This window comes from Dreissena polymorpha, chromosome 8 (genome assembly GCF_020536995.1).
Source record: "Dreissena polymorpha isolate Duluth1 chromosome 8, UMN_Dpol_1.0, whole genome shotgun sequence".
Lineage (NCBI taxonomy): Eukaryota > Metazoa > Mollusca > Bivalvia > Myida > Dreissenidae > Dreissena > Dreissena polymorpha.
In genome coordinates, this window is record NC_068362.1 from 29,412,187 (window position 1) to 29,426,508 (window position 14,322).

Below are 14,322 nucleotides of genomic sequence, written 5' to 3' on the forward strand. Positions count from 1 at the left end.
AAGTAATATATATTTCCACTGTTTTTTAAGAATTAACGCACACAATCCATGTTCTAAGAAAAACAACACAAAACATCTAGCTTAATGATTAATATCCGGTCACACGTGTCAAAGGGCTTCAACAGGTGTTAACATTTTCTATACTGGTCTCGAAAAATATCCACAATCCCCCTGCGCGACACCATAGCAGAAGTGTAGAATATACTTACTCTGCAGTACTTGTGTTTTTATAGAAAAAAAAAGTGTTCCACTTTTGGCCCTTTATACACAAGTTATGTGTCAGCAGAGCTGGCAGGTGGACTCCATCAGTTCAAAACTTGTACAATTACAACCATTCTGTACATTGCGTTCAGAACATCCCATAAAGCTCTACTGTTTAAAAATTGCGTTGCGATTGTGAGCAATATTGCCTTTTTGTAAATTTATTCGAGTATTTATAAGTTAATATATTGTGATACATTGTGTGCTTTAAGAATGCCTCTGGTAATAGGTCAAAGGCAAAGTATTTGTCCGATAAGAGTGAATTCAGTGTATTCGCCTATCCGGGATACAAGACTCATGAGTTCGCGAAAGAAGATGCCATCCAAGAGGTGCTACCCTTCTTTTCAGTAAGTATTTTTTTAACTGAATGAGTGTCACTGTTTATACAGAATCTTCCTAAAAACTCTGTTTATATATATAGTTATATATATATATATATATATATATATATATATATTCACACATACCTTCACTTACGGGGTCACTGAATGAGACCATGGTGAGGGGCAGAGTCGGAAACCCGCAAATGTGTATATCGAAACCCACAAATGTGTATATCAAGTCTATAAAAATGCCCCTTTACAATAATATATAATTATATATAATGCCCCTTTACTTAGTATATATGTATAAATTGTAATGGGGGTCTTCAGAAGCCAACAAATATATAGATCTAGATATATATACATATGTTAACAGTATCTATAAAATCTCTTAATACGGTGTACTAGGACGGCATGGCGGACGATTGAAGGCCGGGTTCAAGCAATCCTATAGTCCACTTGTCTCCCATCACGAGTTAACTAAAACTCTGTATCGGAAATGTTATTGAAACACAAGAAATACGAGCCGCATCACATGATAAGATACCTTCGGACACTGCGACCTACATTGACCCAGACAACAGGGTCTGGCGGTGGCTAAAACAACATCTACTCTTTCACTTGACTTGCCAACCTAATCATTGACCCCACATGACACAAAATCGAACTTGGCTTACATATTGTCCAGACAAACATTCTGACCAAGTTTTATGACAATTGATGCAAGAATGTGACCACTAAAGTGTTAACAAGTTTTTTTTAATATAATATTAAACCTAGTGATCTACTTTTTCCCCAACCAAGCATGTCCCAAATTAAAACCGGACACATATTGAATTTTAAATACCAGAAACATAAATATCCATGTCTCTGTAAATACATTTATACCAAGTTTCATCTAGATTGATTCAAAAAGGTGGCTTCCGGAGTGTTAACAAGATTTTTCTAGGATTTGACCTGGTTTTCGACAAAAAGAAATAAAACACTTCAGTATATGTTAAATAGTTTTATTAAACGTTTTACAAACAGAAACACGAATACATAGTATGATACTTCCCACAACAGATTTCAGATTTTATTTAACCAAGGCATAAACTATGCATGTATAAAACATTTTAACAAGATGTGAACTAACAGAAATCATTGCAAAATGTTTAAATGAATAAACCTTTTAATTTCAATTTACTTAAAGAACATAGACTTGCCAGGACTAGAGATAATATTAATTCAAATTTTAAATAGTACAATATCAAACCATGCACTATTTTGAAGGAACAAGTTATTTAAATTGAGAAGCTAATTTAGACTAGAAATTTGTCCATAGGATTTTAACAAGTCACAGAAATGTTCAACACACATGTAACAGAACAACAGGTAGAAAGTATTTGCAGGATTTTATTTTTCAAGATATGTTATTTTACAGTTAGGCAATAGAAAAAAATATTTTAGATTCTCATCCACGCCCGCCCCTGTCCAAAACCACCTGCCCCCCCCCAAAAAAACATTATTTGTAAAAAAATCAGAACATATACAGTTCCAGACACCACGGGTTTTAGACCATCCCTGATATGAAAAAAACATGGCTGATAATAATAAAGGTTTGGGGTAACGATGAATGCCTTTTTCTCAAAATTTTAAATAATTTTTACTACTGTTCTCCGGTTTTTCGTTAAAGAGACTCTCTCAGAGATCGAGATTTTAACTTTTTGTAAATAAATTGTCTTCTACCATAAACACGACAACATACATTTCTAAAGTAACACAGAACTAGATTATTGACAGCTTTCCAAACTTGCTCATATTTGTACAGAGAAGAAAATTAACATTTAAATCGCAGATATGTAAGACCGTTTAAACGGGTTTATTTTGTAAACAACGATCTTAACTTAGAATAAGAGGTGGTGTTTTTAGATACCATCGTCACGTGGGTCTTCGGAGACGTTTACTGAACATGTGCATGGTCGCATACATTATTTGCGTTAGACGAAAATGGGTCGAGCGATGACAAAAACAAATAGAGAAGACATTAATATTTATTGAATCTTGGTCAATTTGGTAAGGAAAATAAAAAATACTCGCATTTTCTACATCAAATGTTCAGAATTCCACCCAAACTAAGCGCACGATTATTTCCCTTTGCTACTATGTTGCTGTGTAGTGTTTATTTTTAGACGTCACGTGATAGCTTGGCGCGCGAAAAAGAATTCCTCAGTTTATTTATAAACCGGCTTTCCCAACGTTGAACAGACTGGCGCGAAGGCTCACTTCACACCAAGCAACAAAAACATGGGGTTTTAGTAACTTATAAGTAAGGAAAATGAAAGCGGTCTTTGGTATAGTGACGAGGAAGTTGAATATCAAATTTTTAACGTTTATTTACTCCCAAATTACACGTGTCTGAGAGAGTCCCTTTAATGAAAAATAACAAGAGGGCCCAAAGGGCCCTGGGTCGCTCACCTTAGGAAAAGGTCAAAGGTCACAATGGAGCCATTTACAGAGGACCACTAATGTTGTCCACCAAATACTGGTAGAGGACCTCTAGATGATGTTATACATGAAATTAATATGAAAGCTCTAGGACTTGTAGTTTCAGACAAGAAGATTTTTGAAAATTGCATTTAGAAAACCTATTTTTTTACCCCTTGACCTACTTATGCAACCAATCAGAACCATTTGAACAATTGTGGTAAGGGGACCGTTAATGTTGAGTTTGTTCAAATTCCCATTAACGGTTCAAGATAAGAAGTCATTTAAAGTTTTCCTTATATAATTCAATGTAAAATTGTGACCCCCGGTGCGGGGTCAATTTTAACCCTAGGGGCATAACTTAAACCAAATTTGGAAGAGGACTTCTAGAGGATGCTATATACCAAATATGAAAGCTCTGGGTCTTGTAGTTTCAGACAAGAAGATTTTTGAAAGTTGCATTTTAAAAACCTTTTTTTTTTGACAATGTGTACTTATGCAACCAATCAGAACCATTTGAACAATTTTGGTAGAGGACTACCCAGGGACCATTTCTGTTGAGTTTGGTCAAAATCCCATTAGCAGTTCAAGTCATTTAAAGTTTTCCTTATATAATTCAATGTAAAATTGTGACCCCCAGGGCGGAGTCAATTTTGACCCCAGAGGAACAATTTGAACAACTTTGGTAGCGGACCTCTAGATAATGCTACATACCAAATATGAAAGCTCAGTATAAAACAGATTCTAGATTGGACATATTTACTTATATAATTATACAGTAGAATCACAATTGTGTGTGATGTAAACACATACATCTAACATAATTAATTTCTAAAGTAATATGAACTCAAGAACAAGTACCGGTAGAACTGTATTAACAAGCAACAAAACTTACAACAGATTTTAGGATATTACAACAATTATATTATGTCAAAGTAGCACTAGGTCACACTTTCACAATGTAGTTAAAAGAATTATGACTATAGCACAATACTAAGATTTACATGTAATTAAAAATCCATGACATGATTTATAATGAATAAAATTATTCATAACAATTTTACAAAATAATACTAACTTGAAAAAGTACAGATGTATATTACGTATTCATTAACTTTTCCATTTTATAAGAGGATGAATTCTAAAATATTTATAAATATTTTTTTACGTGTAGATTTAAAGTGACTGAAACAGTACTGAAACTCATCACCTAAACAACTTCACAAAGTACATATTCTTTGGTTACGTTCTATGCCAAAATGGCGTAATAGTTCAATAGGAAACCAACTACTCATTGTATGAAATTTACAAAGCCGTCTATACATAGAAACAGATAAAATATCAATATAGTTTTCAAAGCACCAATTTTTCTATCTGATAAGAGTTATATTGTTCTTATTTACAATAATCTGGCAGCCATTTTGATAGTTTACAATTACAGTGGGGGAAAATGTTAATAGCTTCTGTTATTTTTTAACTAAATATAAAAAATATTGTTAACAGCTCTGAGAGGGTATATTAACAAGATGGCCCGATGGCCCTTAGACACTCACCTGAACAATTAGTGTACTAGTTCATGTCAAAATATCCAATAATGTTCTAGCGACAACTGCCATCTCTTGCATCATAAAGAAATGATTTAATCAATTTTGTCAAGGATAACCCAAGGATCACTTCTGTAAACTTATTTGGCAAATTTGGCGTAGTGGTTTAAAAGAATATGCCACTTAAAGATTTTTTTTATTTTTAGTAATGATAGTCATCTTGTGCAACAAAAGCAGAACAAATAAAGCAATTTTAGTATAGGGTCACCCAATGATCATTCTTGTAAAGTTTTATCAAAATTGGCATAGTTTAGGCGATGTCATTTGAAGCAGGTTGACACACCACGGACAACGGACGTAAGGTGATCCTAAAAGCTTCGTGCTCAGGTGAGCTCAAAATGGTATCATTTTAACTGTTATTCATTTTGCATTTTAGATATAAATATATTTTACAATATAATATTGTCTACAGAAAATTATAAGCATAAAAGTTACACTATATGATTTTTTTCCCATAATTTGACTGAAAAGAACATTGAACAATAAATGGTCTGTTTGTTTAACCTCATTTTTAGTTTTTAATTATGACATCTTAAGAATTTCAAGAGCTTTCCAATGAAATATGAACGATAGGTATATGACCAGAAATGATGAAATTAAAAGAAAATGAAATTTCTGTTTATATACATTTCATATAGAAATCTACTGATATTGCTGGACTATCAATATTGCCATCTCTGTGCATCTTGCATGTGCCCATGACATAAAATGGGAACTTTGTATACAGTAATACACGATTTGAAACTATGTAAGAACCAGAACAATGTATTATTGTTACATTACGGTAAAAATTCAATGTGCCTGATGATGTGCTGGGCACAAACCTTCTAAGAATCAATGGCAGATAAAATTCTTTGGGCATGACCAGCATTTGCCTGGATCAGCTTGGGTGCAAGATGTCTCATGGATTATGCTATTCAATGACACACAACACATCAGATAGTAATACATTGTAACACAATTTGGCTGCAATATTATCTGCATTTTTATCTTGTAATTGCAAACATAGATATATGAACCTTCTAACATTCATATGTATAATACTAATACTGACCAGACCATGTCCAAAATGGAATGAAGATACCAATCTTAAAGATCATTAATTAATAATAAAAGAGTAAAACAATGAATGTCCACAGTAGCACAGCTTTACTTTTTTTCTCAAAAATATGTAAAACTTGTAAAATGTGATAGAACTGTTGAACTAAATAAAATGTGAAAGTTGTAGAGGACTAATTGTAGTTACCTTGAACAAATTTTTTTTTTTGATGAAACAAGAGTCGTAATGCCCCAATGCTTGTCTTTTTTTTGAAGGTCACCAAGAAGGTCACACTCAATGAAATATTCTCTATGAGATACACATACATGCCAAATATCAAGTTGCTATCTTCAATATTGCAAAAGTTATGGCCAATGTTAAAGTTTGTGCAAACAAACCAACAGACAGGGCAAAAACAATATGTCCCCCAGCATAGACTGGGGACATAAAAAACAGGCAACCAAGAAAAAAGGCATACCAACAAAATTATTAATGGGGATATTTCTAAAATTATGCAATCTAAAGTTATGATTCTTGTGGGCTGCACTTCTATACACCACAACCTACGTTTATTCCAAGTTTGATGTTAATTGGCCTTATAGTTATGAAGTTATGACTCAGAAAAGAAAATTTAAAATGTGGTATAATTCTGAAATTAAGCAAGCTAGAGTTATGGTTCTCGTGCACTGCACTTCTTCTCAATGAAATCAATCCATATATGAATTTTCATGTGAAAAGCTCTTATACTTTAAGAGTTATACTCAGAGATCTGGAAGCCGCCCACCCATGGGTGATCACATAATATGTCCGTTTTTTCAAACGGGCGTTAACAAAACTTAGTCAGATACCTGTCAAACAGGCTACAACAGTAGATAGCAGACCATTTATTTGGTCAAGGGACATCTACTGACCGACTACAATATCAAAAATAAAATAACCTGAGGTATATACAAAACTTAGTCAGATACCTGTCAAACAGGCTACAACAGTAGATAGCGGACCATTTATTTGGTCAAGGGACATCTACTGACCGACTACAATATCAAAAATAAAACAAAATATAACAAAATAAAGCCGTGCAGGAACATATAATTTTACTACATCCATTTAAGGAATATACACAAATTTAAAGTGTCCACTGTGACCTTGACCTATAAACTGGGGACAAACATTCATCTTATTCGTGCTCAAAGTAGTAAAAAATGGATATACAGGTTTAATAGAAAAGGACAAAGAACTTAAGTCAGATACCTGTTCAACAGGCTACAAAAGTAGATAGCGGACCATTTATTTGGTCAAGGGACATCTACGGACTGACTACATTATCAGAAATAAAATTAAATAATTTTTGCTATATTTTTCTTTCAAAGGCTGTTTCACATAAAAAATTGGGCATTTTTGTAAGTAAAGCAGTGCGACAAAATAAATAAAAATCCCTCTATTTCCAATAAACATTGTTTCAAAATACAATACCAAGTTTTAAAACACAAATCCATACATGCCCTGGGGTACTTAATAATTAATTAACTAGTAACTCAACAACTAAATGCAGTTGTTGCCCCAGACATTACAGTCAAACAACTTACAGACATTAATAGTCACACAACTTATGGACATGACAGTCACTTAAATAATTAACATTTAAGTCACACAACTTACGGACATTACCGTTACTTAGAATAGATTATTAACATTAAAGTCACACAATTTATGGACATGACAGTCACTTAGGTTATGAACAATTAAGTCACACAACTTACGGACATTACAGTCACACAACTTATGGACATTACAGTCACACAACTTATGGACATTACCGTTACTTAGAATAGATTATTAACATTAAAGTCACACAATTTATGACATTACAGTCACTTAGGTTATGGATGTTAAAGTCACACAAGTTATGGACATGCCAGTTACTTAGTTTAATAAAATTACAGTCACACAATTTATGGACATGACAGTCACTTAGGTTATGAACAAATAAGTCACACAACTTATGGACATTACAGTCACACAACTTACGGACATTACTGTTACTTAGAATAGATTATTAACATTAAAATCACACAACAATTTATGGACATGACAGTCACTTAGGTTATGAACAATTAAGTCACACAACTTACGGACATTACAGTCAGACAACTTATGGACATTACTGTTACTTAGAATAGATTATTAACATTAAAGTCACACAATTTATGGACATGACAGTCACTTAGGTTATGAACAATTAAGTCACACAACTTACGGACATTACCGTTACTTAGAATATGTCACTTAGGTTATGGACATCAAAGTTACACCAGTTATGGACATAAAAATTGCTCACATTTAGAAATTTGTTAATTTTAAAGTCACATACATTATAAACAATAAATGCCAACAGGCTGTGGATATTATGGTATAATGTTATAAAAGACGCCTTGATAATAGGGATAAAAGATACACTAGTGATGGAGTTCAGATACACAAATCATGCCTATTATAGTATTAATGACACAGAAAGTTCTGTAATTAAATTTGAAGTATTTGAGTTTGTAGAAGAACTTGACCTTTGACCTAGATGGGTGACATTGAAGTTACCAATTCACTATTTCAAACGTTCAGCTGTATGAGATACATTACATATGAGATATTAAGTATGTGAAAGAAGTTCTAACGAAGTTATAGTGTATATTTAATGAGCGCTTTTAACCGTATATTTGACCTTTGACCTTTCATCACTCAAAATGTGCAGCTCCATGAGATACACATGCATGCCAAATATCAAGTTGATATCTTCAATATTGCAAAAGTTATGGCAAACAAGCCAACAAACAAACAAACCAACAGACAGGGCAAAACATGTCCCCCAGTATAAATTCAAATAATTTGAAAAAAAAAAAAAAAAAAAAATGAATAAAAAAAAACTGTCTTCTTTTATATCATTTTTGTTTACATTTTGAGCATTTTTTTATCAGTAATATAAATGTGTCAACTCTTAATCTATTTCAATCAATCCTCCCTGGTTAAGTGGAACAGTGCTTGACTGCAGAACCATAGGTTCAGCTATAAGAAAGAATCAAACGATTTGTCACTTTAAATGAATATTATACAATAAATTATATTTTTTAAAGAAAAAAAGCTGCCTGCTTTTATATCATGTTTGTTTACATTTTGAGCATTTTTTTTATCAGTAATATAAATGTGTTAACTCTTAATCTATTTCAATCAATCCTCTATGGCTAAGTGGAACAGTGCTTGACTGCAGAACCATAGGTTCAGCTATAAGAAAGAATCAAACGATTTGTCACTTTAAATGAATATTATACAATAAATTATATTTAAGCAATTGAAAAATTTGGTAAATAACATCAAAAACTTAACTTATTCGGTTGTTGTCAACAACACTAACCCATTTTTCTCTATATATAAAGTTTAAATTATCTTAAATTATATAAATTAATTCGTTAAAGGATTATTGTTTTTAAGCATTATTGCGTGTTTTGTATGTTATCATAAATAGTGTAATTTCTGATAGGTCTACCTTTCACAATAAGTTTATAATTTCCAATATGTCTCAATATCAAATGACAATACATAAACAGTAAAATTAAGTGCACACTAAAATGTTATAGAAATTAAAAGCATAAAAAAAAATGTGTAACAAATCTGGATATAAGCTAGTCCATATGGCTGTTTTTCTTAAGCCTTCTATGCTTCAAGTGGCTTGTATTTCAAATTTGAAACTAAAAATGTTTCACTGACACGGATGGGCATAAAAACACAGTAAATGTTGATACCCTATGAATGGAAACAATGGATAACAGACATTTTTCGTTTGTCTTTGTTCAAGTTGCTGATCTTCTTAATAATGAGATGTGCTTTTCTCATCCAAAGAATGCCGTTGTTCTTCCTGCTTTTTGCCATGGCCAACTGTACTTCTTTGTTTCTAGGTGTTATGCCAGAATCCAAATAAGTCTTAAAATACTCCTTTATTTCAGCAACTTCGTCTACACTCCATTTTTGTCTTGTGTTGGTTTTGACCAAAATATATTATTTGAATAATTCATAGGTGCCATCTACTGGTCACAGCCAACTACACTATGTTTCTTTAACTTAGGCCCAACTCTTTCACAGTGTTTGAACATACAAGGTCACTTTGACCTTTGACCTAGTCACCTAAAAACAATAGAGGTCAACAAAAAAACAAACCTTCCTATTAAGTTTCACAAAGCTTGGCCCAACGGTTCTCCAGTTATTGATTGGAAAAGCAATTTCCTCCAAAGGTCACTGCGAAAACTAAACAGTGAAAGTCATTTATAATTTCAAAAACACATGTCTTTGCAAAGTCCAATTCACTCATCAATTTCGGCATTCTGACACAAGAAATGTTCATGATCATACAACTGTAAACCAATGGCTTTATTTTTTTTTAAATTACCCTTATCTAGCAGTGGTTGAATTCAGTTCATATTTTTTTGTATTTTCCTAATTTGATGTTGTTTATTTTTGTCCGAATAACAGCTTCTGATCTGTCTTGCAACACAGGATAACACTTCTGTGCTTTCCTGATCTCCATTGTTGAAACGTTTTTCTGCATTTTTATCTGAATGTCAAAGGCTTCCCGTAGAGCACTCTCCTCCTCTTTCGACCATCGTTTTTTTGATCCTGAAATATTAAAAGAAAATGCAAATTCTTATATCTACTTAAGGCGTCTAACTATATTTGAAGGCTATAAAATGCATTTTTTTGTTTTTAAATTATATTAAAAGACAACTTTGTTATCTGCATATTGATACCATTTTTATGCAGATATGATAAGTAGATATTGTATAAAGCGCCGTTTGTTTCAACGCATCGCACGTTTCTACTTTTGTTTTCGCCGCGCTGCCATATTGGGAATCGCAGTCACTCAGTAAGAGGGGCGCCTACGGGGTAATCAGCGCATTGATACAGTTGTGCGATTTATTGCCCCTTATTAAACAGATTAACGGCTATGAGAAAGAATACTGTTTGTGATTAAGCCTCTGTCATTCATTCATTTAACTGCAGTTATGGGAAACAAACGAAACAAACAGGCAATTACGAAATTTGATGAGACAGTGAAAGATAATTTGAAAGAAATATGCCGTGGATCTTGGTTTACGGGACCCGTGTATGATGATACGGGGAGTATCTGCATAATATATAAGTTATTTCTAAATTACCAACCAATTTAGAGCATCAAACAACATGTTCCACAATTTGCTTCACCCATCGGAGAAACCGTTTAACATGTGAAAATTAATGTCTTTTGACATGAAGCGTGACTATGTCATTTAAAGATCGCAATTATCATCGGTTACTTTGACAGTGGCCAACATAAGAAAGGTGCATTTTAGGTACATGTTGTATTGTTTGAGAAAGGTGTTGAGAATAATTATATTGCGTTAATTATGTAACCGTAACAACCCATTGAAAACCATCAACACATTAAAAACAATATTAACCACGCTTGGAATAATGTTCAAATGCACTGCACTAAAATGCATATTATTCTTTTGTATGGAAAGGGGTATGTAATAGGGCATATTAAAATTCCTTTTCAATTCAATTGGCGAGGATATTTACAATATCAATGTTGAGTAACGAGATAGTATTATATTATACTATACGGTAAAATTCTACTTTAATAATATATAATTATTTTTAAAAGAAATTTCAGTATATTGAAAAAAAATATTATTAAAAGAATGATTATGAACTTGCCTTTATTCAAAGTATCTTATATGTTATTTAGATCATTTATTTCATGTATTATTTAAAATACGACTTGAAAATAATTTTAATAACAGAACATATATTTTATATTCACTTATTTTAAGACATTTCGTGTATCTTAATTATCACAAATGTTTAAAAGAACATTAATTAATGTAATTTCATGAAACTAAAAATCAAAGTCATGAAGGGCCGGAATAGCAGCTCTAAGAGCTGTATGTTATTGTGAAAGGATTTACAAACATGTTTACCGAGTGAGAAATGAGGAATGTTTCTAGATGTGTGACCATGTTATTTTCACAATGCTGAAGGAGACTGTCATAGGCGTTGGTGAGCATGTTACCCTTGTAGGTTTGGAAGAGGTGTAGGTTGGATATTTAATGTGACAGTGTTATACACAATGGCGACAATAACACAGGCATTGTATACAACACATTTATGACAAGAATCATTTTGTTTAGTAAAAATAATGAGCTGTTATTGCTGCATGTGACAAGCCTAATTACAACATTTGTTGATTATTTTGTTGGACGGAGTCTATGAATTGGTTTATGTGATGATTGTCGAAAGATCTGCAACTTGATTAGCCGATAGATATGGATTATTGCCCTGATAACTTGTCTGATAGGGTTTTAGATCTTTGTGGGCGTGATTTTAGAGAACTGATTTTCCAATCGTTTGGAGTTTTTGAATTGGGATAGTTTTGTTATTTGTTATCTGATTTTCAGGCGGTTTTCGACACATCAAAATCTATCCCCCGGGGAGGGAACCGTGTCACAGAATTTTTATTGTCCAATTTAAAAGAAAGTTGTGTTATTTGAAGTAATAGAGGGTAATAAAAATAGCAAAAAAAAATGGTTATTTCTCAATATCTTTGAAACGCATTCGGATATCAAAATTTTGCAACACGGTTCCCTCCATATTGATATTATTTACAATACAAAGTTTGTTTGAATGAAATTGAAACACAATTGTAAATTTTATCGCAAATCAAAAACTTTGGAATGTGAACAATTTTCTTTTCATAATTATGACACGCAAATGCAAACATTAAAAATATAAACCTTAATGACATTTTAAAACAGTACTTTATCGATGTATATGCTTTAAACATAATTAAAATATTCAGAAGTGTGAAAAATCTATAATAGGCTTCAAATATAGTTAGACTCCTTAAGTTTAACACTGCAAAATAGAGGGCCCAGATGGAATATTTCCTTCTATACATATAAAGGTGGACCACATAAATATATACATATAAAGGGTGTGGCCAATATGACCCCAGTGGCATAATATGAGCAGACTTCAAACCTCTAGTTAAAATAGAGGCCAAACTCTGTACAGGTTACTTCATATTACACCGTTATGAACTTTTCAGCTCTAATACATGATGTAATATGCATCAAAAAGTCATTATTGACCAAGGCGATAGCCGAGAAGTCTTTAAACTAATATTAATAATAAACTAAGTGAATCCTAGTGTTTCCCAATACAACCCTATGAAAACTTAGCAACACTGGAGTAGTGCCAATTATGACCCCAGGCCATAATTTGAACAATATTGGTAGAGAACCATAATACCATGCTACATACATAATATCAATGCTCTAACTCTTGTGATTTCTGACAGGATTTTTAATTTTTTTACATGATGTCACAATTCAACAGCCTCCTGTTCAAGTAAACTGGTATCAGGATTGTGTCAAACCATCTCTCCAGTTCACTGACATAAGGATGTTGTAAAAAGTGGTAAATGCCATCACAATTCCACAGCAACCTCTTCAAGTACACTGATATGAGAGTGCTATTTACTATCACAACTGTCAAACAAAGGCCATAGTTCAATAACTATTCCAACTAGAGTAATCAAACTTGATTATGGCAGTAGATGTGATAGTGGAGCAGACACATGTGAAGTTTCAAGCTAATACATTTGACGTTTTTGTGATATTCATGATAAAGTGTTTGCATGCTAAACATTAACCAAGGTGTCATGCCTGGGCGAGTACAATAGCTCAGACTATTCTTCTGATAATCAGGTTTATTAGAATGACCTAGCTGAGGCTAATACCTACAGCCTTCACATCAGAGGAAACTGTATTTTAACTCAACCAACCTGGGCTGATTTTAGTTTCATTAAAGAGAAACTTCAGTTTTTAGTCAGTCAGGACACAACACTTTTTACAGCTACAAAAGTATTCATATAAAATAAATACCTGTACATGCATGAGGCTTCTGTACAGCTTCTGTTTCAACTTCAGGAACATCCTCATAGCTGTTGTCTGGTTCAGACAATTCTTCAAATGACCCTGCTTTGTAAGGTTCAGGTTCAGGTTCAGGCAATTCTGCAAGAAAGGATGTGTTGCTCTGCTGAGAGTGTGTGTGGCAACTTTTAGCATTATTTCCGTCATATCATGGCGGTCAGTTAACCTACTCACCATTCCTGGGCATACTTAGGGCTCTGGCCTAAGTTGGTAACTAAGCACAAACCTACACCAGACTGACCACTTCCCTACATAAATCAGAAGTAGTGGAAGAATAACAAGAGCCAGATGGAAACAACTGCACTCTTGACTATTCGAAAAGTCAGAAATGAAGCAAAGTAAACATATTATGCTCATTTTAAATGCGACATTATTTCAACTGGGGAGTGAGTCAGGAATTCGATCTAAACCTTTCCCACCAACAAGAGGGCCATGATGGCCCTGAATCGCTCACCTGCGTATCAGTTGCCTCTGTAGAGGGTCCATAAATTTTGCAGCACCATATCAGAAATAAATGCAAACAGAACCTAGCGCAACTGTTTAATAAGTGTAGTGTAGTCTATTTTAGCAACAGAGAACTTGACCTTAACACAGACAACAAGGTAGCAATCCAA

The 14,322-nt window shown here is 33.1% G+C and overlaps 1 protein-coding gene across 4 annotated transcripts in view; it reads right to left on the reverse strand.

Annotated features, from left to right (window-relative positions):
* Positions 1-1,575: 1,575 nt before the first annotated feature.
* The window catches only part of LOC127840995 (uncharacterized), a 47,193-nt gene continuing 34,446 nt past the window's right edge, over positions 1,576-14,322 (reverse strand). For 3 of the 4 annotated variants that reach the window (XM_052369475.1, XM_052369474.1, XM_052369476.1), the window contains 2 exons: positions 13,661-13,789; positions 1,576-10,352 (listed from right to left, as the gene is read on the reverse strand). In XM_052369475.1, the coding sequence (XP_052225435.1) occupies positions 10,153-10,352; positions 13,661-13,789 (329 nt within the window). In that variant the 3' untranslated portion in view covers positions 1,576-10,152. The remainder of the gene's footprint in view (positions 10,353-13,660; positions 13,790-14,322) is intronic. The other variant, XR_008030664.1, reaches the window with a different exon arrangement.